This window comes from Panicum hallii, chromosome 9 (genome assembly GCF_002211085.1).
Source record: "Panicum hallii strain FIL2 chromosome 9, PHallii_v3.1, whole genome shotgun sequence".
Lineage (NCBI taxonomy): Eukaryota > Viridiplantae > Streptophyta > Magnoliopsida > Poales > Poaceae > Panicum > Panicum hallii.
Genome location: NC_038050.1, coordinates 51,090,958 through 51,116,529, shown reverse-complemented (window position 1 = coordinate 51,116,529; position 25,572 = coordinate 51,090,958). Strand labels below are relative to the sequence as shown.

General features: G+C 47.0%; 2 protein-coding genes and 1 pseudogene across 3 annotated transcripts; 2 read left to right on the top strand and 1 right to left on the bottom strand.

Annotated features, from left to right (window-relative positions):
- Window positions 1-11,188: 11,188 nt before the first annotated feature.
- On the bottom strand, window positions 11,189-12,662 carry LOC112873119 (annotated as a pseudogene).
- Window positions 12,663-15,151: 2,489 nt separating this feature from the next.
- On the top strand, window positions 15,152-16,035 carry LOC112873117 (ABC transporter G family member 38-like; the record flags this gene model as incomplete). The annotated part of the gene is made up of 3 exons (XM_025936139.1): window positions 15,152-15,292; window positions 15,467-15,721; window positions 15,820-16,035. Coding segments are annotated over 3 exons (612 nt in total), but the record flags the coding sequence as incomplete, so codon positions are not given.
- A 3,993-nt stretch (window positions 16,036-20,028) lies between these two features.
- Window positions 20,029-25,165, top strand: LOC112874295 (U1 small nuclear ribonucleoprotein 70 kDa). Of its 2 annotated transcripts, none has more exons than XM_025937540.1 (11): window positions 20,029-20,219; window positions 20,306-20,420; window positions 20,566-20,645; window positions 21,162-21,237; window positions 21,316-21,380; window positions 21,489-21,551; window positions 23,310-23,391; window positions 23,501-23,663; window positions 23,962-24,027; window positions 24,109-24,795; window positions 24,888-25,165. In XM_025937540.1, the coding sequence occupies exons 1-10, from the start codon at window positions 20,121-20,123 to the stop codon at window positions 24,785-24,787; spliced, it is 1,488 nt and encodes a 495-aa protein (XP_025793325.1). In that variant the 5' UTR covers window positions 20,029-20,120; the 3' UTR covers window positions 24,788-24,795; window positions 24,888-25,165. The 2 variants fall into 2 exon arrangements, with proteins under 2 accessions (XP_025793325.1, XP_025793324.1); XM_025937539.1 differs by having other exon boundaries at window positions 20,030-20,219; window positions 24,882-25,165.
- Window positions 25,166-25,572: the final 407 nt, after the last annotated feature.

The following is a 25,572-nucleotide window of genomic DNA, read 5'->3' as shown; positions in this document are numbered from 1 at the left end:
TTTATACAGAGTGTGATCGCCCACTCCCGGAAGCAGGCAGAGGAATTGAAGACCCTTACCCACGACCGCAAGGACTCGCTGCCCTGAGGAGTGCCTTGACGACGAGAAGACAGAAAACGTACATCTTGAGAAGGTCAACGCCGAGCTCCAGCGACAACTCGAGGAGCAGAAGAAGGAGCTCGAGGCACATAAGGAGCAGCTCAGGGAGCAAAAGAGGGCGCACCAAGGTAAACCATTGCTCCCACGGGTACTTGCACTGTATGACTCAACCTGGGTTCTGAAAAGCTTTCCCCACAGAGCTTACGAGAATCTTAACTAGTAAAGAAGAGCTACTTACTGACGTGAAGAACCTGCTCTATCGCCATACAGATGACGTCGGAAAGCTGCAGAAGTGATCGGCGACACTGAGCAACAGTTCGTCGACAGCCTTCAGCGATCAAGACGCTGGGCGAAGAAACTCGAGAGCATCAGGGGGCCGCTGGGAGCTGGTGGACGTGGTGGATCCACCAGAAGAAGGCGAAGCAAGCCCTGGCCCTGCTAGAGCGCCTCCGCGAGGCCCCAAGAAGTGATGGAGTTCCTTTCCGAGGCACCTGTCACGTGCGTCAACAACGCCCTCGCAATTGTGAAGTCCTTCCTGCCGAGCGCGAAGCCGGAGATATTTGCTCAAGCATGGCGGCGGACTGCACCGAGGAGAAATTCGACAGATACCTCCTAGAGGCCCAACCTGTATCAGAATGCATAGTTAAAAGTGTAATGCAGGATTAGGGTACTGAAAACAAGTATTCGCTTCCTTGTATATATATGGTTTCTTTTGATGTCTCTACTTGTGTATGTGCCTAGGCTGAACTGGTATCCAGGCTTACAAGGCGTAAGTAGTAGACACTACCCTGGGTGCAACGACCCTAGAGGTAGCCATAGCTCCATGTAGGAACTTGTCTAACAAGTTGACCACAACCCGAACTCGTGGGTCTAAAACTGTTAGGAAAGAACGCGAGCATCGTCGTGCAATTGCCACGCTTTAAGGCAAAACTACCTCGAGTGCATCGACTCTGGATGTAGTCGGGGTTGCTCCTCATAGGAGCGTGCTCCGCAAGTTATATAGGACCCAGACGGACGGATTGGACTTGCTGGAAGCGAATGCGGGCGTCGCCGCTGGTATGCCGTGCTCTTGGCTGGGACGAGACTACTCTGGGTGCAACCATGCAGGATGTAGTCGAAGCAGCTCTTTGCACGAGCTCATCCAACAAACTGGGAATAAACCAGTCGAACGGGTCGGTTATGTTGGGAAAAATGCGAGTGCTGTCACGTGCGACCATCCAAGGTCGCGGCAGAAATCGATATGTAGAGGAGTTAGACAGAGCCGAGGGTTCCGTCAGAGAATGCAGTCGAAGGGATATGAATGTGGTCATAGCCCCCGCAATATTCACGACAAGAAGTCGATTTATATAAGTGTTGCACGTGACCGTGGCCATCGTGCGCGTAAGAGGAAATGTACAACCCGAATCTTGTGGCTCATAGCCTCCAAATTGATTCGAGGAAACAAAATCTTCTAAGCCCCCGGGGATTCAGCTATCACCGGGCCTCGTCTTATGGGTAGAACTTGCGCAGGTTCTGAATGTTCCAGGAGTTCGGGACATCCTGACCCTCAGGATATTTTAGCCGATAAGACCCTGGCCTTGTAACTTGCTTGACGACGAACGGGCCCTCCCACCTTGAGTTGAGCTTGTGTAGGCCAGATTCCGAAGCCCCCAGACGACATGTGGCAGCTCATGCACCCATTTGCCTCCCTTCTTGCTGTTTTCATCATAAAGACTCTTCTTGAGGCCGTCAATTATCAAGTTGTTCGCCCTTTCGACTTGTCCATTGGCCCTTGGGTGTGCGACCGAGACATATTTAACTTTGATGCAAGCATTCTCGCAGAACTTCCAGAATTGGTTTGCCGTGAAGTTTGATCCTAAGTCCGTGATGATGGTGTTGGGGAAGCCAAAACGATGCAAAATATCTGAGATGAAGTCGACAACCCGATCTGGCGTGAGCTTGGCTATCGGCTTGTACTCAATCCACTTAGTAAACTTGTTGATAGCCACCAGAACGTGGGTGAAACCGCCTGGCGCCGTCGTGAAGGGCCCGATCATGTCGAGGCTCCAACAAGCAAAAGGCCAGGATGGCGGTATAGTGATGAGGCTATGGGCTGGAACATGAGTCTGTTTGCCGAAGAATTGACAATTTTGGCACCTGCGCACAAGATCTTCCGCGTCAGTCAATGCAGTGGGCCACCAGAAACCGGCCCTGTATGCTTTCCCCACCAGCGTTCTTGAAGCCGCATGGTTTTCGCAGACGCCCTCGTGGATCTCCCGCAGTATGTCGTAACCATCTTCCTTTGTGACGCACTTCATGAGAACTCCTGACCGAGCGCCACGCCGATAAAGCTTGCCGTCAACCAAGACGAAACCCTTGCTCCTTCGCAGGACGCGTGCCGCCTCCACGCTCTTGGCATCAATTCCCGCTGGTAGCCTTTGATCTCGAATGAAGTCGATAAAAGCCTCTCGCCAGTCCTCCCCTAACACCATAACCTCTCGATCGGGTTGTTGGGGACCAACGTCGATGGTTACCTGCGGAGAAGACTTGATGGATGGCTTCTTGAGCTCCTGGACGAAGACTCCCAGCGGGACCGGAGCATGTGTGGACCCCAGTTTGGACAGGATATCCGCGCTAACATTGTGCTCCCGCAATACATGGTGAACCTCCAAGCCGGAGAAGTTGCTTTCCAACTTGCGCACTTCCTGTACATAAGCATCCATCGTCTCCTTGTTGCAGTCACATTCCTTGTTGACCTGTTGAACAACAAGAAGGGAATCGCCATATACATGTAGTCGCTTGATCCCTAGTGATATCGCCAAACGAAGCCCGTGAAGCAAGGCTTCATACTCGGCTTCATTGTTGGATACCGCCCACAGGATCTGAAGGACATATTTCAATTGTTCACCTCGTGGAGAAATAAGCAGAACACCAGCACCGCCGCCGTCGAGCTTGAGGGACCCATCAAAGTACATGGTCTAGTGCTCTGGCTTGTCTGCTGGAGTGGGGACTTGATTCTCCCTCCATTCAGCCATGAAGTCGACTAGAGCTTGTGACTTGATTGCAGTGCGTGGCTTGAAGTTGATTGACAAAGCCCCCAGTTCCACTGCCCACTTGGATATGCGCCCCGTGGCATCTTGATTATGAAGAATATCCCCCAATGGGAAATCCGTGATCACAGTAATCTTGTACTTGTTGAAGTAATGGCGTAGCTTTCTTGATGTGATTAAGATTGCGTATAAAAGCTTTTGAACAGCTGAATACCGTACCTTGGATTCGGAGAGGACCTCGCTGACAAAGTAGACAGGCCTCTGCACTCCAAACGCATGGCCTTCCTCGCCTCGCTCAACTACAATGGCATTGCTGACAACATGAGTTGTTGCCGCAATGTAAAGTAGTAGATCCTCCCCTGGCAACGGTGCAGTAAGGATCGGAGGTGACTGAAGATGATGTTTCAGATCCTGCAAGGCCCGCTCGGCCTCCTCCGTCCATTGGAACTTATCTTGGCGTTTCAGGAGCTTGAAGAAAGGTAGTCCTCTCTCCCCGAGTCGGGAGATGAACCTGTTCAGGGCCGCCATACAACCTGTTAACTTCTGCACATACTTGATTGTGGCCGGAGCCTCCATATCAGTGATGGCCGTGATCTTTACAAGGTTGGCTTCGATGCCCCGGTTCCTGATGATGAACCCGAGCAATTTCCCTGAAGGTACTCCGAAAATGCACTTGGTGGGATTGAGTTTCCACCGAAATCTGCGCAGACTGCTAAATGTTTCCTCCAAATCTACTATCAAGTCGTTGGACGCCTTGGTCTTGATGACGACGTCGTCCACATAAGCCTCAACATTCCGGTGCAGCTGATCCGCGAAACACATCTGAATCGCTCGCTGATAGGTTGCACCTGCGTTCTTCAACCCGAAGGACATTGTTTTGTAGGCGTAAGTCCCGTACGGGGTGATGAATGCAGTCTTGATTTGGTCCTCCTCCTTAAGCGCGATCTGATGATAACCTGAATAACAATCAAGAAAACAGAGAAGGACACAACCAGCCGTCGAATCGACAACTTGGTCAATGCGCGGCAACCCAAAATGGTCCTTTGGGCAGTGCTTGTTGAGATCAGTGTAGTCGACACACATTCTCCATTCATTATTCTTTTTCTTTACAAGAACGGGATTCGCTACCCACTCTGGATGGATTACTTCTTTAATGAATCCAGCCGCGAGAAGTTTAACAATCTCCCGTTTAATGGCCTCACGCTTATCGTGGGCAAACCTTCGCAGGCGTTGCTTTTTAGGCGTAGCCTTCGGGTGTACATTCAAAGCATGCTCGATCAACTCCCTGGGCACCCCTGGCATATCCGCTGGTTTCCATGCAAATATATCTCGGTTAGCCCGTAGGAAGCTGACGAGCGCGAGTTCTATTTGGCACCTAAGCCCGCACCGATGACAGCGGTCTTAGATGAATCTCCCTCCTGAAGCTGGATCGTCTTGAGGGCCACGTCATCAGTCGACTGGATGCTCGACTTGCTGGCCTTCTTGGAAGGAATCTCCAGCCCGGATTGGGAAAGCTGCTGCGCGGCTGCGAGTACTTCTCCCGAAGCATCTGGCACGCGAGTAGTCGAAGCATACTGGATCGCCTCCTGATTGCAATCATATGACTTCTTCAAGTCGCCACGGAGGGTGAGTACTCCACTGAGTCCTGGCATCTTAAGAAGCAGATAGACGTAATGCGGCACTGCCATGAACTTGGCGAGTGCCGGACGACCCAATATGGCATGGTAAGAAGATTCGAAGTTAGCCACTTCGAATTTGATGAATTCGGTACGATAGTTCTCCCGCGTGCCGAAGGTGACTGGGAGGACCACCGTACCAAGCGGGTGTGCCGCGTTACCTGGGACGATGCCGTAAAAGGGGGACTTTCTGGGAACCAGCATGTCCTTGAAATCCAGGCCCATTTTCTTCAGAGTGCTGATGAAAATGAGATTGAGCCCGCTCCCGCCATCGATGAGGACCTTGGTGAGCTTAACCTCCGCCACCACAGGATCCAGGACCAAGGGGAATTTACCGGGCTCCGAAAAGCTCATCCACTGGTCATCGCGAGAGAATGAGATGGGGACCTCCGACCAACGGAGTGGTTGTGGTACCGCCGGCTCAATAGACAAAATCTCCCGGAGAAGCAACTTCTGATCCCGCCTGGAACCAAATTCCTCATCTCCACTGAAGATGACGTTGACGACCTTCGAGGCGTCTTGAAACTTTGGGTTGCGCCCGTGATCCTCGTCATCCGCGGGTTCTTTGTCCGCATGCTTCTTGTTCTTCTTGCCACCACCGGAGTTGCTGAACGTCCTCCGAAGGTGGTAGCAGTCAATGGCGGCATGATTGGCACCTGGCTGCCAAGGGCACTTCTTCTGCAGGAGCTTCTCAAACTCCTCCTGCGTCATTGACTTCTTGCCCTGTGAAGGACGATCGATAGCCGCGATGACATCATCTGGCTTTCCTTTTCGGGGCGAACCCGAGAAGTCCCGCTGACCTTTGTCGTTGCGGTTGTCGTTTGGGCGCCGCAGATTGCTATCTTGACGCCGCGGGAACCGCTCCCGCATCTTCTCCTCCTGTTCGGACCAATCGTGCATCATATCACGAAGGCCCGCATCAGTCTTCGGCCTGTTCCGCCCGAAATCCCTGTAGATGCCCGGGTCGGTGATGCCGTTGTAGAAACAATCGATGATGTCGTCCTCTGAGATGTTGGCGATGGTGGCGCGATCGTCGAAGAAGCGACGTGTGTAGGACCGCAGGAGCTCATTACGTTCCTGCTTACACTGAGCAAGATCGTGATGAGTACCTGCACGAGCAATCGCTCCCTGGAAGTTGTCGATGAAGACCTTCTTGAGGCGCTCCCAGGAGTCGATTGAGTTGTTGCTGAGGCTTTCCAACCAAGTAAGCGGTGCAGGGTCCAAAGACATCGGGAAGTAAACGACTTTGGTGATATTCGACCCCCCTGCGACCTCAATGGCCGTGGAGTAGCAACGGAGCCACTGCTGAGGAGCTTGCTTGCCATCGTACTTGGTAATGCCGATCGGTTTGAAGCCCTCCGGATACTTGTAGCTGCTAAAACGAGCAGAAAAAGCATGGGATCGATCGCTACAGTCAGTACCTTCAGTTTTGACTTCTTCGCGGACCTTGCGCCTGGAGGAGATCACTGTCCGCGCATCACGACCTTTATTGATGTGCTGGCGCAGGTCCTCTGGAGAAGGTCGATGATTGGCCTACCGCGGATGACCCCCTTGCGGTGGCTGCTGCCTCACGCCAGGAGCCTGGCTCCCGCGAGCGTTGTCGTTGCTGAGCTGGTGTCGAGGACGGCCGCCAGCCGTTCAGCTATGAGCCTGACTTCGACTCTCACCCACGCGCTCCTCCCTGATGGTGGACGTCGGGTTGTGCTAATCCAGCTGGATCCAAGCCCTCTGCGCGTAAAGAAGTGCTTGACGCACTTCCGAATCGTGGCTGCACTCGAGGATGGCCGTTACCCTGGCGATGTTGGCCACCGGAGTCCTGAAACCCCGCTCGCTTACGGCGACAAACTCAGGGTCAAGCTCGCGATGCATAGATCGCCTACGCTCGTTGGCCCTCCTCCGTCGGATTGTGCGGGCCCTGTTCCTGGCCCTTCGCGCCTCACGGTCGGCGTCGTTCTCGTCGCCTGCGTTGGCCATGATCTCATCCTCGGAGACCGCTTCAAAGTTGACAATGGGAAGATCCCCATCATCCTCGCCTTTTTCGGCCATCAGCACCTGGCGGGAGGAAAGCTCATGAGAGCTTTCGTCGACTAGTTCAGTCGACCCCTCCGCCGCGGTAGCCAATGGCCTACCCTCTTGAAAAGGCAAGGGCTTGAGGTGAGCCACAAGTCGACCCTCTGCCTCGAGTAGATCGGAGAGCATCATGCCCCTCCAAAGCACAATGCGCCCCTCCGGCAAAGAGGTGATCACCAGATCACCGGTACCAGAACAACCCGAAGCCCCCGACACGCGGTGGCTTCCGGCTTTCCACCCTGGAGCAGCAAGTCCAGGTCCTTCTCTAACATGGAGAGGGGCCCAGAGACGTTGGCCTCCTGAAGATCAGTGGCCGGTTTGCATGAGCCGAGTTGAGATCGGCTATGCAGATCCCTAGATTGGAACAAGTCCAAACCAGGGGAAGTTATCGCAACACCAGAAGAAGTCGAGCCTGGAGCAGACTCCATCTCGATCTGTGCTGCAGAGGTATGAAGCGGCAAGTTGTCGAGCCCGTCGACAAACTTGTCGAGGTCGCTGCGAAGATCCGCAGTGAAGGTCTTCGGCCTCATGTCGACGAGGAATCGCCGAAAGTTGCCCACACCATCTGTGATGCAGACCCACGAGCCAAAAATGAATGTCGTACCCTGAGAGGGAACTGACCTGATGAAATTGAAAGATGCCATCGAGCTCGCCGGTGGATCTTCGACGCGCTCCCCTACCTGGCGCACCAGCTGTCGGTGTTTAACCGGCTGCCCACCGAGGGATATACCCAAGGTGGTAAGTTTTGGGTGAGGAGACGCCGAGATCAGGAACTTGAAGGTGCAAGGAACACAGAACTTAGACAGGTTCGGGCCGCAAGATGCGTAACACCCTACGTCCTGTATGGTGGTTTGTATTGCCTTTTGTGTAGAATGACCTAGAGATCGTGTTTTGAGAGGGGTCCCTGTCCTCCCTTATATATCCGAGAGGGCAGGGCTACAAAGATACTAACCAACACCAGCTAAGGAATCGTACCAGAACATATCTCGAGTAGATTTCCCCTGTATCGGTTAGCCTTACCTCCTATTTAAACGAAATAAATAAGAGATAAGCGAGGTAAATAAGAGATAAGACTGACTTAATCTCTTAAACTACGCTATATATGCAGCCCCGTGGCCCCGGGTCTGACAGTGACTAATTTCTTTGAACTTCCTTGATTAAACCTAGTTTGTTATATTTATGTTGTAACTACGCTAGTTGCTTTTACTTAGATTTTAGTTGAATAATCTGGAAATTATGCTACACTGATTTAACTTCATATTCTGGAATATTTTATTGGTAATAACTTCAAGATCATTGCAGTAATTGGAACATGGAGAACCACCCAGGAAAATAGTGCAACCACAATACTACATGGCTGTGGTCTTGGCTAATTAATTAGAAACTTTAGATTGAAATGATCTTACCGAAAGGGCAAGAGGGGAGTGCGTTGATGGGGTATAGCTCGGTCCTCTTGAGGCATAGATATGATCCTGTTTAAGGCGTCTTCCTCATTAGGGAGGGTTATGACCACTGCGGCCTGAATCCTTAACGGACCGTTGCAAGTTAGGGAATCTTTGTAAAGGCCTCGTAGTGAATCCCTGTCACTCACCTTAAAAGTGTTTAAGAGCCTTGCAAATCCCGGCATTAAGTGAAACATGAGTTGTAGGTAAAGTGTACAACCTCTGCAGAGTGAAAACTGATATATCAGCCATGCTCACGGTTAAGAGCGGCTTGGACCCTCGCATGATAATTGAACTTAAAGATGAACTAAATTGATGTGTTTTATTCATGGTGTTATTACTTATCTCTTATATTTATTTAAGTGTTGGTATACACTTACACTTAGTTAATGCTTGCTAAATAAAACTTGATCAACTAAAAATACTTATCAAACCATATCAGTCTTTCCTTGATTTTGGCCTTGCATGTCATATAATTTACTCCACTTGCTGAGTACCAACCATAAATGTACTCACGCTTGCTTTATTAAAATCAATGCTGCTCAGAACAAGATAATTGTCCGGAGTTCCCTGAAGATCTTGAGGAGTTCTAGATGTATGTCTTCCAGTCATCTGCTTGTGAAATTAAAGTCCGCTGCTAGTTATAAACGTTTATTTATTGTCTTAAGACTTTCGGTTATGTAATAAAGTATTATGATACTCTCTTTCGTTATGATATTTTTCGGGTATACACTTGTATCGTCTATCATATGTGCGAAACTTGAGCTTGGCGTACATATGAGATGCATTCGGTTACTTTCCAAAACCGAGTATGACACCCTCGCAGACCTAGTAGTCCGGAGTGCGATGCTTATTCCCCGTATGTGTCGATACCTTGGAGGTGCTGCATCTGCTGCATGAGGACGAGCCGCATGTGAGGAGGTCTTGCAACTGCACTGTCGGCGACCGACTGCACTACCCGACGCGCTATAGAAGTTCCGCACCCGCGCGTCTAGTGGTAATTCTGTGATCTATAACAGCAGTTTTTCTGGTTTATGAAGTGGAAATTTTTGTTTATCACTAGCGTAGCCCACCTCATATTACTTCACTGCAGGCTCGGGCAGGTTGCGCAGGAGCATTGCTGTGGCGGCGATGTTCTGCCCGGCCATGCAAACTGCGGGGGGCCGCCGGTGTCCGCAATGATGGCCTGCTAGACTTGACGGGCGTGCGCCCACGCGCTGCACTGATGCGGGCAGCGGCTGGTGCTGCCATCACTTATGTAAGTCCTCGCCATGCCTCGGCATTAGCCAGGGCCTATGCGTGCGGGTCTGGCGGGTGTGCGTGTCCTTGGTCTCCACTGGGACCGGCTGTCGTCCCTACACGTCCGCCATGGCGTATTCCCGCAGCGCGGGGCAGCCACAGGATGACACATCGCCAATGCTGGAGCCCTCGCTTAGGAGGTCGTGGAACGAGGCAGGACCGTACCCATCATGCCCACAAACTCGGTGGCGAGCGGGGGCTCTAACATGATCTTCCGGAGCTCCCTAGCGTACACGCTCACGGCGAGCGTGGCGGGGACAGCGGGGTCCCTCCGAAGAGTTGGCGGAAAATGTTGCGTAGCGAGAACAGGAGCAAGTCCACGTCACTCGCTAAAGGGTTGGAACCAAGCATGAGCTCGATGTGTCGCGCGTTTAGCGTTGGCACCAAGCATGAGCTCGATGTGTCGCGCAAGCGCCTCGGTGTCGAGGTCAGCCAACGGGTTGGTCGAGGAGGTGTTTCCCTAGAGCGACATTAGAGGGGTGGCCTCCTCGGAGAGGCGGAGAGTGCTGAGATGATCGGCGATGAAGTCCAAGCTTCCGAAGCGGAAGGCCTGAAAGGGCGCGAAGATGGGAGGTGCCCATAGCCCAGCGCGCGGGGCTATGGGAAACTCCAACGAGCCGAAGCAAATCATATCGCTCAGGCTCGTGAGGCTGGACGTGTCGGAGATGAAGGCCACTCAATCGCCGGGACAGTGGATGCACGATGCGCTCCCCACTGATGGTGCCAAACTCTCGGTACCGGAAATAGTCGGCAGCTAAAACAACTCGAAGTGTGTATCATGCATCGTGATCGGAGGTGGCCTAGCACACAATGACTCAAGATTTATAGTGGTTCAGACAATTGTGCCCTACATTCAGTCGGGGTCAGTCAGTTGTGTTGCTTGAGCCTAGGTGCTCGTGAGAGTTAGGGGAGTTACAAGCTTGTGAGTGGATGATGTGGTATGATTGAGATCTGTCAAGATCTAGATCCCTTTTCTAGGCGGATGACCCTCCCTTTTATAGTCCAAGGGGGGTCTCCGTTTCAGAGAAACCAAAGGTAGAAAGAGTGAGGTAGAAAGAGAGAGTCTTCATTGCTTCGCCGGTTGGAGTCGCCAGCTCTGTCAGTCGGGACTGCCAACTCTGTCAGTCAGGGCCTTCCGATGACCACCGTCCAAGTCATGCATTGTGGGGTGGCCGTCTTACCTTGTCCCTATGCGTCATGCTCCGTCAGTCGGGGGTGAGTCATTCGACGATAAGTACGGTACGGTAGTCACGCTCCGTCCCTGGCGCTATGCCCCGTCACTCCGTTGTGATGGAGGCGTGTCTGCTGCGTCGTGATGACGTTGCGTCCCGTCCCTTCGCGAGGACGGGCAGTTGAAATAGTATACCCCTACAGTTGCAGTAAGAGGGACTATAACCCCGCGGCGGGGTTCGACCGGCGTCTTAGGTCAGGACCGTAGTACGGACCTAGGCCTCGGTCGTCCCCTCGGTCGGGGGCGCGGGCCGAGGCTCTAGTCGACCGGCCGGCCGGTCAGGACCGTGGGCCTGAACGACCTAGAGAAAGTCACAGCCCAGGAGGCACCTGTGTGATCTAGCGTGGTCTTAGGCCATTTTGAGTGCTAGCAAGAAGTGGGCCCGCAGGGGACCCGGGTCCCTGGACCCGTCAAACAGCAATTTTAGATGCTTCAGCAAAGAAAACTTGCATGGGTTATCCATCAAGTTTGGGCATCTGAAATATATATAACCAAAATCATCATGATTGAAAAAATGTAAGACAGAATAAACTATATCCCACACCATGATCAAAGAGCTAACCTCTGGTGGTCTACAGGACGTATTGAAGGTCAGGTTCTGCACATTGATAAGCCCACTAGCAAGTGCAACAATAGCGTGCTCAAGAGTGTCTCCAGAAAAATGTATATCTGCACTTTCCAGCTTCAATGACTTGCTGAGGTCAATAGGCACTGGTATTCCTTTGTATTCGAAAGTTGCTAGTTTCTCGGCATGGAATGCTATAATCGTTACTTCACAGTATGCAACATTCAAGTATACCAGGCAAGGCAGCGGGCTATTAGCCTTCAGTTCATCATATGGATGGCATCTAACAATTCTCAACCACTCAAGCTTACAACAATTTGACAATATCTCCTGGAGATCCTTGTCGTTAATATGCACCAAGTTCAGGTCAAGCTTCCTTAGGTTCGGAAAACCATTGAACTGCGTAGATGGCTGGAGAGATACAAAGCTAACCTGAAATTTCTGTAGACGGGATATACTTCCCTTATCAAGTAGTTCGAATGGAAATATGTACCGATCATTACGGCCTCCAAGATATGTCGGCACTGGATCCAAAGCGAGGAACTTTGTTTGCGATGCAACAGCAAAGCGAACCCAATTATTAAGATGATCAATTAGCACGGAGTCAAAATCAAATTTTATAGCAAAATCTTCAACCATCCTGCCACGACAGTGTAGCAAGACTGCATAAACATTGCTGATGAACTTTCGAGTATATTGTTGTTTCCCATAAATGTTCTCGCCACACGTTGCCATGCCATCAAAACACAGTTTTGGAGTAACTTGCCACAAATATCTCCACTATCTAGATACAGCACTAGTTCTCACCATCTCTTTCAAAGCCAGCTTAGATAAAACTATGCGTTGCACATCCTGCAGCAAAGGTGCAATATACTAGCGCTAGAGTTCAAACCTGTATAATGTAATCAAAAGAAACCCAGAGGATGATTTTTTTTGACATACCTCTGGTAGGTTTTTAAAAGGACCATTTTTCGTTCCAATTATGTAGTCAGTTATAACTCCACAAATCAGAATGCCTAGCAGTTGAAATTGATCATTTGCACACCCTTTCTGTCAATTTTATGACAGATGTTTCTTGACATTGCTCTGCAAATCAGAATGGTCCATAGTTGAAATCGGCCACAAAATGTTCCCTTCTCATGAATGGCTGTACGCCAGATGTGTTCTGATAAAGCTCTGAAAATCAGAACGTTCCACAGTTCCAATCGATGATATACTGTTCTTCTGTGCTGAATTTGCTTTGACAGCCATTGTTGCGGCATTGTTGTTTCACAAATGAGATTCAGAACATTCCCCATTTCAATGCTGCAATGAACAATGGGAAATAAAAGACTCCTCCACTCACATTATATTTATAACAACGTAGTCAGGAATACTTAAATTATTTAGTAAAAATGTAATCAGGCACTTCCATTCAACCAAATTAATACTGAGGACCTACGGCTTTCCGTCTGAGCTGCGTGGATGAACCAAATGTAATCAAGCACCACCCAGAGTTGATACGATGAGCATGACCGGTGCAAAGTCCTAGAGTTCCAAGAGAAGAGAAGATCCACTTACAGTGGCGCTCTGGTGGACTGGGTATAAACTTGCTTTCTGTTACCATGAAAAAAACAGAGCCTTACCCCTGAAAACAGCAATCGTTGGAGAGGATTTTGCAAGTAAATGTTTTCCCATCAAAGATATTCCGTTAGATACATAGTTCTGCTGTTCAGAGCAATATAAGGTTGCATGATAATAATTGTTCATCAAGGAAATTCACGTGTCGTCTAACTGACCTACTTTCCCCAATGTTGAAAAAGAAAAACCTAGGCAAGCCGGTCAAATCGAAACAAGCAGAGTTGATTTGCTCACGAATTGGATAACGCAGGGGAGGCGAGAGATGTAACGAGATTACCAGCATAAAGAATCTTGATCCTGCCGGCGCCTCCGTCTGTCTGTCCGGAAGGACAAGGCGCGCTCAGACTTGGAACAAATTACTGTTGTATAGGCGAAAGCTGAGAGGTTGGGTTGGATGCGGACTCCAGAAGGAATCCGCCTCCGTTTCAGGCTCTTAATGGCTAAGGTTTTTCTACTAACATATAGAAATTTTTGAAGGAAGGAAAGCCGAAAATACCCACCGAGACCTCGTCTGGCTCGGGCGGCGGATCGGAATCAGATTGCTCCATGAATGATCGTAATGCTCACTCGACCAGGCCGCAGCGGCGTCATTGGGCCGGGCATTGGCACTGGTCTCCTCCGCGCGCCCAGTCCCGCCAGCTTTAGCAGCGGCTCGTCCAGAACCGCGGTGGCGCAGAAGCTCCTCCAGTGGACATGAGGCGGCGGGATTATGCGAAGAAGAAGAAATGAGAAAGAATAGGATTGGGACCCGGGTTGGGGTAGTTTTGTCTAAGCAACGCTGCCCCAATTAATCTCTATCTCTGCAACTGAAAAGAGTGAAGTAGACGTTTACCTCTACGATAAATCTGCCTCTACCACGCTCCCACCATCCCAAAAACCCCTCAGGACACTACACCAAAACTGCTCAATTTCGTCGGCCATATATAATTTCGTCGGCTAAAAAAAAGCCGACGAAAATAACTCACTTATTTCGTCGGCCAACAAAAGCCGTCGAAATTATCATTTATTTTCGTCGGCCTGTGCAGGCCGACGAAAACAGTATCATATTTTCGTTGGCTTGCTCTAGGCCCACGAAAATAGAATTTTTTTTTCGTCGGCCCAATGGGCCGACGAAAATAAATGGACCCTAGTTAACGCCTAATGATAGGGTTTGGATATTTCAGTCCCGCACAGCACATCCCCGCGCCCGATCCCCCGCCGCCACCGCCCCCGCCCAGCGCTCCGCCGCCCCGCGCGGCCCCCCCGGGCCCCCGCTGCCGCCGCCGCCGCCTCACGCGGCTCCACGCCGCCCCTTTGCCCCCGCGCCTCTCTGCCCCGCGCGGCTCGGCCCCGCCGCCGCCTCGGCCCCGCGGCCCCCGCCCCCGCCGCCGCCACCGCCTCGCGCGGCTCCACGCCCCCCCCCACCCCCCCGCGCGGCCCCCGCGGCGGCCACCCCTCTGCCCCGGCGCCCCTCTGCCCCGCGCGGCACGGCCCCGCAGCCGCCGCCTCGCGCGGCTCCACGCCCCCCCCCCACCCCCCGCGGCCGCCGCCGCCCCCACCCCGCGCGGCCCGCGCGCGGCTCGGCCCCGCCGCCGCCGCCCCGCGCCCCTCTGCCCCGCGCCATTTTGGTGCTTATTAGATATGTCCTTGAAGGAATTGGTTTGATAGAAAAAGAAGTTGAAGAATAGAATCTGTTGGAAGTAAGTATTGTCCTCCTCCTCTACTTACACTTTTATGCCTGTAATTATGGTGCAACATGCTAATGTCATGAACTTTTAGGGGTTTGGATGAATCAGGAACTAATTTGGATAATGATCTTTCAGTTCTGAAGGTACTTATTTCTGTATGTTCATCTTTCAATTTCTGTATGCTACTAACTTTGTGATTGTGGAGTCTTGTTAGTAGTTGGGAGGTAGCTACTAACTTTGTGATTATGCTGTACAAATGTAGTCCCATGTGAACCAAGATAAGAACAAGTTAAAGACTTATGTAAACATGTTTTTGGCAATCTTTTGAACAAATAGCGCAAGTGCAAGGTGTTCTATAGTAAAAGATAAATAATACTATCGTTTGGTGTACAGGATCCTTAACTGTGTCTTATTTGGTGCAGAAAGAGTTCAACAGATCTTTTGATCATCATCGGATCATTGTATTTTGCTGTCGCATTTGTTGGTTTTGAAAATTGTGTAACTGCTCAACCTATTATTGCTGTGGAGAGGACTGTCCTTTACAGAGAGCGTGCAGCTGGAATGTACTCAGCTATACCCTATGCTCTCTCACAGGTCAGTTATATTGACTAGCAATTCAAATGAACTCAAAACATGCATTATAGGTGATGCCAAGTATGATGTACATTGTTAAAATGTGGTGTAAAGGAGAGAAAAAATAATTTGATATGATGTTCAAGTCTGATTCTGATAGCATTTGAAAGATTAATCGGTCTTTTCTTTGTTCAGGTTGTTGTGGAGATACCATATGTGTTCGTCGAGACTGTTATATATAGTCTTATTGTGTACTCAATGATGTCTTTCCAGTGGACACCAGCAAAATTCTTCTGGTTCTTCTATATTTCATTCCTCACCTTCCTCTATTTTACTTACTATGGTATGATGAGTGTCGCCATAACACCGAACCCTCAGGTCGCTTCCATATTTGCCGCTGCCTTCTACTCTCTCTTTAATCTCTTCTCAGGGTTCATCATCCCGAGATCGGTAGGTCACTGGTTCGCTTTCTTAAAGTAACTTTCAAGGACTGTAAAACCACCGTGCACTGAATCTATGTGAATTAACTCAAACACTGTCTTGTTCAGAAAATCCCAAAATGGTGGATATGGTACTACTGGATTTGTCCGGTGGCATGGACGGTTTATGGACTGATTGTTTCTCAGTATGGTGATGTGGAGGATTTTATCAAGGTGCCCGGTCAACCCGATAAGCAAGTCAGGACTTTCATCAAGGACTACTTTGGCTATGACCCAGACTTCATGGGTGTAGTAGCAGGAGTGCTGGCTGGCTTTACTGTCTAAGTAAATAGTAGTTTTTGAAATAATCATTACATCAAGCCACTTAACTGACTAAAATTGTTTTGGCTGGTGATAAAAAGCTTAGGCAACTTATGTATTGGGGCCCACCTGGTGTTAATGAGGTCCAGCTTAGGCAACTCATGTAGTTACTGGATGCTTTTGCATATATGAATTAAACATGCAGTTATCATTGCCTTGCCTTTAATCACAGATACAGCATATGCAGATGAAGTTTGATTTAAGTTCAGCTGGTATCTCATATTTCTTAGTTTCAATCGCTGCAGAGTGTGCTAGCCGCTAGCATTGCTTTTTGCTCTCATCTAACGATCAATATGCCATCTGAAATTTGCATGTTTTGAACAAAAAGAAATCTACCATTGACTTGTGAAGTTTGCATGTTCTCATATTTCTTAGTTTGCAAATTTGTATTATTTTCCATTGAAATCCTATTGCATACATACTTTAACACTTGTTCAATTTTCCATGGAAGCATTAAAGCATTTGAAAGGAAAAGAAATGATTTGTGCATCATGAATGTGGCCTTGGGGGTGGGGGAATAACATAAAATCGGGAGTTGGTTTTCTTTGTGCACTAAATGTGATCAGGGACCATCTGCTTGCCCATTGAGACTTGCAATTACTTCACCTAGATGGGCAGTGTCAAATCTGAATTCTACCACAAGTATGTACGTATCTTGTTTTGTCTCTCTCATGCATCAACATACATACATACATACATACATACATATATATATATATATATATAGCTTTCTCCTAAAACTAAAGTAACTTGCAGCAACAAATTAAGTAGTGTCATCTTAGATCTTACAAGCTAGCATGTAACTTAAGTTAGCAGCTGGGTCTTTCTTCTGTGATGATATTAATTTTCTTTGGATCATGAAAGCAACTTGCCTCTAATTCCTTTTTTCATCTTCAGGGATTTTACAAATCCATCATTGCAACAGCATCCTAGGACCTCTCAGGTTGATGGTGATACTTTTCTTGTGTACTCTTTGTACCTGGATCTTTTGATGCTGTATAAAGCTAAACTGTGTGGTTGTCTATTATTTCATTTTTTTTGGTAGCAGCAAGGTTATCCTGATCCAGCTAGTCTCTATGCCTTCCAACAACCTGGAGGTAGCGCACTTGAACACTGACGTAAGTTTTGAGTATTGTCAGGTTCTATTATCCTATTTTCTATCATCAAATCTAAGCTAGTGCAACTCCTTTGGAACTGAGCAGCAGCCGTCGGACAGATCCACCAGGTAGCGTGGTACCGCCGGCGGGGAGCTCGTGAAGCCGTTGATCAAAGTATTTTCGTCGGCCAGGTGGCCGACGAAAATACTGTACACAAATAAGTATTTTCGTCGGCCATTAAAGCCGACGAAAATACTTATGTTATTTTCGTCGGCTTTAATGGCCGACGAAAATAATTGTCCTATTTTCGTCGGCCACCTGGGCCGATGAAAACGTGGACATATTTTCGTCGGTCAATATAGCCGACGAAAATACTATTATTTTCGTCGGCAACCGACGAAAAAAAGGCCTAGTTTCGTCGACTTTATTTCGTCGGCCTATTTTCGTCGATTGGCCTATTTTCAACGGCATTTGGCCTATTTTCGTCGGCTTCTGGCCAACGAAAATATACTATTTTCTTGTAGTGGGAGCTCGCACGCTAGCTATTCACCCGCTACTTCTTCCCTTCCTCAATTTCTACATCACTCTATTCTTACTTGTATGGAGGAGCTGTAGGGGGATCGACACGCTGGTGGTGGTGGGCTAGCTTGCCGAGATAAATTGGAGCATATAAGTGGGAAGCCGCAGCTTGCTTGGGACTTGGGAAGGAAGGAGGCAGCTACATGCATGCTCGTGCTTTATATTTATTCCTTTGCTTGCTTTCTTGGAGAAGGGTAAGGAGAGCCGACTGCTGCGAAGCTCGGAATGGAGAGAAATGAACAGTCAGCTGCTGCACTGCTAGCTCGCTTGCTCGATCTGCCACTCGAGTCCCTCTACACCTCTATTGATGCCAGGGTGAACTTCATAGTGCCACAAGGATGCTCATAGTCCCGGTAAAAAATGAGGACGGAAAGAAGAAGCCCCTGAGTTAAAATAACTTTTCGTGTTAGTTTTATTCCAGCATTGAACACCTCCTCAGCGTAAGGACAAGTTTGATCAAAAAATAAAAATTGAAGGGCTAGATTGGCTGATTTAAAAGTTGAGGGGTAAACTTAACCTATGGATAAAGTCGAGGGATCAAAACATCTATTTTGCCTTTTCTAAAAAGTGGGTTTGAGATATTCTCCACACTTCTGTAGCCCCTTGGCCCTTACAAATAGGTCCTATGTGAGAAGAGAGATAGGTCTAATCTTGATGAGAAAGATTTTCAATCTTTTCATCCTTTATAGTATAGATGGTTGTGGTATCGTGTGACTAAGATTTTCTATTTCATACTTTCGTTGATCATCTGATTGTTGGCAAACCTGCTAACCAATTTTCAATCCATGTCGATGTAGGACCTTTCTCATATGCCGTTTGGATCCATGGTGGATCCATGGACTAAATTATCGGTGTAAAGTTTAGTCCATTAGGTGATTTAAATATTGGACTAAAATGTAGACTAAAGTTTAGTTCCACCTAAACTAAAATTTAGCTCATTAGTTCTCAAAATCCATCTAATTTGGATTAAAGCAACATGTGAACTGCATAAAAACCAAACTACACCTAACTATACGCATGCAGGCATAACAGTAGCAGAATCTAACGGCTAAAATGATATTTCTATGTTTCTACTACGTGTCCTATCTAAATTTTTATCCATAGATCCAAACATATATGAAGTAAAGTTTAATCACCTAATATTTAGAACATGTTTGGATCCATGGACTAAACTTTTAGCCAAAAATTCAATCCACTAGGTGATCCAAACATGTGAACTAAAATGTAGACTAAAGTTTACCCCAACTAAAATTTAGTGCATTAGTCTTCAAACTCCACCTAATCTTGACTAAACAACAAGTGAATTGTAAAACGGTCAAACTACCCCTCACTATGTGCATCAGGCACAATAGCAGCATAATTCATGGCAAAAAGAATATTTTGATATGTCTATATATGTCCTGGCTAAAGTTTAGTTAGACCATGTTTGGATCTCTGGACTAAACTTTTGGCTAAAAGTTCAGTCCACTAGGTGATCCAAACATGTGGACTAAATATAGACTAAAATTTACCCCAACTAAAGTTTAGTCCATTAGTCTTTAAAATCTACCTAATTTTGACTAAATGAACAAGTGAATTGTAAAAATATCCTTTTTGTCATGAATTATGCTACATATATGGATTAAAGTTTAGTCATCTAAAACTGTTTAGTTCGGACTATTTAATTCTAGAAGATCCAATGGGATTTTAGTTATCTAAAGTTTAGTCTGGATTAAAATTTGTTGTCGGTGGTCTAAATGGGATCTCAGGGCCTGTTCGTTTCCCACGCTCTAAACTTTAGACCCATCACATCAAAAAGAATCTTGCTATTTAGAAGTATTAAATAAAATCCGTTTATAAAATTTTTTGCACAGCTGTGTGCTAATTCGCGAGACAAATTTAATGAGCCTAATTAATCTATAATTTGCCATAGTGATGCTACAGTAATTATTCGCTAATCATGGACTAATATACCTCATTAGATTCGTCTCGCGAATTAGCACTAGGATTCTGCAATTAGTTTTGTAATTAGACTTTATTTAATACTTCTAAATGATAAGATTATTTTTGATGTGACCCCTCCGAACTTTAGCTACCCGGAAACGAACGCACCCTCAGCTCAGTTTATCTGCACCGAGAGATGCTTTGGCTCTGCCGCTACGAGAAAGAAAGTGCCCCTGCCAAGCTCAAGCAGAAGCTGCGGGCCGGCAGCAAGGGGGACATCGACTCGGACGCTGCCGCGTGGGCCCCGCGCGCGGCATCGAGTCCTGACCTAGTCCCCTGTCCCCGGCCCCCGCATCCACCGCAACTAAGAGGGCCTTCCCTCTCCCGAGCTTGCCTCGCACTTCTCCCTCTCTCGAGCCGCCGCCGCCGCCTTCTTCGCCGGCATCGACGATGGGCGACTACGGCCACGGCGCGGGGCAGATGCGGGGCAACCCGGACTCCCGGCCCAGGGGCCAGGGGCAGCGCCCCAACGTCCAGCAGCTCAAGCTCGTAAATCACCGATCCCCTCCTCTCCCCCCGCGCTAAACCCTAACCCTAGCTGCTTGATCCGAGCTTTGGTTTCGCTTCGCTCGCAGATGGGGCAGATCCACCCGACGGGGCTCACGCCCAACCTGCTCAAGCTCTTTGAGCCGCGGCCGCCGCTCGAGTACAAGCCCCCGCTCGAGAAGCGCAAATTGCCGGCATACACAGGTGAATCCGTCGAATCTGGGGCTTATCTTCTTTCATCATTTTCTCTACTATATAGATGTTTTGAAGGGTTTGTCCTAGTAGATGTTCCGAAGGTATATGCTCACTGACCGACTCATGGATGTTGTGGCTGTTGATTTGGCTGCAGGGATGGCGCAGTTTGTGTCGCAATTTGCCGAGCCTGGGGATCCGGAATATGCTCCACCCGTGCCCACGTGTGAGACAAGGGTATGCTCTCTTTTTCTCTATTGCTTGTTCATGTTGCCATGATTTTCTTTTTCCGGTGCTCTGAGTGACCTCAACGCAGCTGTGTACGTTATTGATGTACTTGGGATTAATTTTTACAGATCTGTTAGACTGGGTTTCTGAGGTAGCCTGAGTCTGTTATGGTGTGTGGAGTTTTTGATTACAAAGAATGTATCTGGTTGAAAGAATAGCTTCCAAAACCTACTTGTAAATACAAATCACTAAGGGAGAACGTGATATTTAGGGGCATTCCTACATGTAAACGTTGATAGTTGTTTCTACTACAAAAACGTCCCCAATTTGAGTTTGTTCCAGTTTGGTAACTATGTCTCAATGTTTTGAGAAATGTTATCATGTTTCTGAACGTGTGAAGGCACATGCTTCAGCTACTCAAATTCTGCCCATGTTAATATTCATTGGATTATATCTTAATGCATTTTGGAGGCATATTGTATCATTATTTATCTCCTATCTCAGTATTATATGCTCTGTATACAGGCTGAAAAGAAGGCTAGGATTCGCAATAATAAGCTTGAGCAAGGTGCAGCTAAGGTTGCAGAAGAGCTTCAGAAGTGTAAGTTTTTTCTTAAGGCATGGTGCTCCTTGTTTCTTTCAAAATAATGGATGCAGTAACTGATTTGGTTTTATGTAGATGACCCGCAAAGTGATCCCAATGCCACTGGTGACCCATACAAAACACTCTTTGTTGCAAGACTTGTAAGTTATTTTGCTACTAATTGACACATTCTTTACTCATGAAAATTGTTAGATGGCAAGTTATCTTTGTTGTACAATGCTAAGTGGCTTTGTGCCAAATTGTTGCAGAGCTACGAGACGTCTGAGCACAAGATCAAACGGGAGTTCGAAGCTTATGGGCCTATTAAGAGGGTAAGTACATGTGGTAAATTACTGTACAGGTGAAGTTATTGCACTTTGGTAAGGTTTTTCAGTCATTTTAAAATGCAAACCATCATTGGCCAAAACTGTGGGGAAAAGTTGCCTCACTAGTATATGGCGCCCTTTATGTTCCTCCAAAAAGTGTTTGGGACATCTGGGGTCATTATGTTTCTCTGTTCCGCCATTTCAGACCTAGAATCTCCTGAAAGCTGCACTTATTTCTTTTCTTTGTGGGTTCTGAAAATTTTCATGCAGATGTTTTTTTTTAATGAAAATTGGGTAGCACATTTTTGTATTATCAGTCATTGTTTGGTAAACATGGTATTAGTATTTTACTTGAACTCTAGTTTTCGGAGTCAATGACTTTTTGCTCTGTTTCGCACATGGAAGAACACATTGTTTGCTCTTAAATACTTTCCTGTTAACCTTTTATGGATACTTTATGCACTTCGTTTTCCTAAGATTATAATAATATGAAATTAATTATGGCATAAAATATTTGCAATAGTTTAAACAGTTAAAACACATTGATGTCAAATCTTAGATTGTTTTGGGTATAAAAACATCAGACAAGAAAAGAATTTGGTGGGGAAAGGGGCGTCTGTATGTACTCTTGTCAGTTGTGTTGTGCTCTAAGGAAATATCAATCATCTCTGTGAGATAGAAGGTCCACACAATCTCTTCTCTTTGTAAGCCATCTTCATACCTTTCGGGGGTTAGATGGGATAGGTGTACATGTATGCTTCGTGGTAAATTAGTTAGTATTTTGCTCTGAATCTTTGGTAAGCCAGTTCAATGTCTGCATGGTTTGTACAACCAATTACAAGGCATTATTGGGAACACAAATGTGCACAAACAGGTAACTTTGGCTGCACCTGTGTGTGGCCCAGGTGCTCTATTTCCTAGTATAATTCTTTTTTGTTGTTGAGAAATCTCTTGAGGAGAAGAGCAAACCATTTCTCCAAACAAAGGTAGTAAAAGGTTGAGTTGGTTCTCATTCCACAAACTTGCATTTCCCATATTGATTGACTGGGGTAAACAAGCTTGGAAAATGCTGACTGTGGCACAAGCGATCATAGATCACTTTGTATTTTTTTAAAAATCAGCTTGTCTGCAAGCAGGAATTTCTACATTCTGGGCTTAATTAGGTAGGTTCACTGGTGAGTATAGCATTTGTAGTTACTTTCGTTGATCTGTTAAAGCTAGTGGCACCACCAAATTCTGCTTCTATATGGAGGAAGTGACAACACAATACAATGCTAAGTGCATCTCTCAACTCCTAGAGTTGAGGATTCATCAATTTTGTGCACAAGGGTATACGTCACTCACTTGGTATTTATCACCTTAATTTCTGTAATTTTGTTTTGTTCGTTTGGAATATGAAGGCTGAACAAATTTCACCGGTGGAGGGCGACTTGGTATAGTATTTAGTGCTATCGTACACCCTTTTTCTTTAGTATAAGTTCCCTGGTAAGGGGATATCCAATGTATTTCCCAACATATGCCAATCGGCCAGACAGCGCTTTTTCCTCCAACTGTGTTGATCTGTGCTGGATTTCACTCCTCGTGTGGAAGCTCTACATATGCAAGGTTAGCACGGCTGTTTTAGGCTTTATGCCTGTCTGTCGTGCAGTGTAGAATATGCTAAAAATAGACAAACAACAAACAAAATGACAACTAACATATCATATTCTCAAGTTCAGTGGAGCTTTCTTATTAAAGTTTCCTTGATTTATTTGATCTTTGCAGGTTCGGCTTGTAACGGAGAAGGATACAAGTAAACCTAGAGGATATGCTTTCATAGAGTACATGCACACACGTGACATGAAAAGTAAGGTTTTTTTTTGTTTGTTGCATGTTTTCCACTTGGTAGAGTTTTGCTCTCCTCATAACTTACATTTTCTCCTCATTAACTTACATTTTGCTCTCCTCATAACCAGATGCGTACAAGCAAGCAGATGGGAGAAAAGTGGACAATAAAAGGGTATTAGTTGATGTTGAGCGTGGTAGAACTGTTCCAAATTGGCGTCCCAGGAGATTGGGTGGTGGACTGGGATCAAGCAGGATGGGTGGTGCAGATACTGACAAAAAGGATTCTGCTAGGTACATTCATATTCTCATTTTGATCACCTATATAAAAAGTTGTTTGATCTTTTAGAAAGAGACACTAGACATCCTGTCAGTAATGCTTATTCTGGCACTTTGTTTGCTGGTATGTTTTTCTGCTCCTTTTATATTTTGTGCTTGTCTGTAGTGAGGCCCTTCATACCATCTGTTGCATTGACATCTCAATGTTGATGTTGAAAATTTTGAGGGCCTTTGGGTATTATTTGTCGCCCTTTTATTTTGCTAGTATGATATCTGGCTGTCGTGTTAACAATTGTGTGTTTCTTGTTATCAGGGAGCAACAGCATGGGGGGCGCCCCAGATCAGAAGAGCCTAGGAGGGATGATAGGCGTGCTGAAAGGTAAGCCATGTCAAATAGAAGGGATTGTTGAATTGGTGTCTTTGATGCTTAGTTGCTTCTTTGTGTAACTTTTCACTACAGGGATCGGGAGAAGTCTCGTGAAAGGGTACGGGAAAGAGAACGTGATGAGAGACCCCGTGAACGTTCACATGACCGGACTCGTGATCGTGATTCACGAGAAGAGAAGCACCACCATAGAGACCGTGAGAGGACTCGGGACAGGGAGAGAGGGAAAGACCGGGAAAGAGAGCATGGCCGTGACCGTGACCGTGATCGTCGTGACAGAGACAGGGATAGGGACAGGGATCGCGGTCGGGACAATGATAGAGAAAGGGACCGCGCCCGCTCTCATGATCGCCATCGTGAGAGGGGCAGGGATCGTGGTGAAAGAGATTATGAGCGTACCAGTCACGAGCGGGACCGTGGCCACATGCATGAGAGGGATGCAGACTATGGCAATGGTGGGCCAAAGCATGACAAAAATCTGTCCAGCTACGGGCAGGATTATGGCCATGGCCATTATGAGCAACACAAAGGTCATGAGGCATATGGTTATGGTCAAGATGGACGTGGTCATGAAACTGAGCACTCAAAGAGGCATGACCATGAGTACTATCGTGCTGACTCGTACAGTAAAATGGAAACCAACTATCAGGTGCTGCCTAACAATGCTGAACCTGAAGGGCCTGAGGAAGGTGAGGCATATGAGGAAGGAGACTACCAGTATCACCGAGCTGGCGAGCATATGAACGAGGCTTGATTGCAGCGGTGAGATTAGCAAACATGCAACTTTATATTCTGAGATTCTTTTTAAAACGCTAATGATTTCTCAGTTGGTTCTTTGTATAATTTAGTTTCAGCGGCCTAGTACTTGTCGGGGATGTTTCTCCATGTTGGCCAAACCTCAGAAAGAAGCAAAAGCATGCCTTTACGCATGAAGTATGGATGTGGCTGTCAGTTTCTTCCGGAATAAAATGTTTGTGTAATCAGATTGTGGGGAGAGCAGTATGATCGCCCTCGCTTTGTAATTTTGTGTTAAGTTTTGTACGGAATGTTTTAAATTTTATCAGTACATTTTGTTTTTCAGTACTTCAAAACTGTTTCATCTTATTGCAAGATATGGAGCTTGGTGCACGTATATACAAGACTTAAAATACTAAATCTTGCAAATTGATATCTTGAAGCTTATGTCACGTCTGTAAAGCCTCCACTAGCATTGCATTGCAAAATTTATATTTAAAAAAGGTTTCTTGAACTTTGCAATGGACTCATTCCATAGGTAGACGATTTAAAAGGGTTTCACTTGGGCAGCGAAATCAACTTCCCCTTTTTCTTTATTGAGTTGACCAGTTCATATTTGATGAGTTTTTTTTTGTATATGTGCTTAAATTTAATTTGGCATTATTAAAAAAAGTAAAAACTGAGAACCAATCCTACTACTTTACATGCTCTGGTTTCACAATGGAAGGAAAAAGTGCAGAGTGTATTGATCAAATTATTGGACCCACGCTGCACAACGCTGAAAATGGGAGCTCCATACAAATT

Coding starts and splice junctions, on each gene's coding strand:
- LOC112874295 (XM_025937540.1), top strand. CDS start 20,121: ATGGGCGACTACGGCCACGGCGCGGGGCAGATGCGGGGCAACCCGGAC. Junction 20,646..21,161: donor TGCCCACGTGTGAGACAAGG/GTATGCTCTCTT, acceptor CTCTGTATACAG/GCTGAAAAGAAGGCTAGGAT. Junction 23,392..23,500: donor GCACACACGTGACATGAAAA/GTAAGGTTTTTT, acceptor CCTCATAACCAG/ATGCGTACAAGCAAGCAGAT.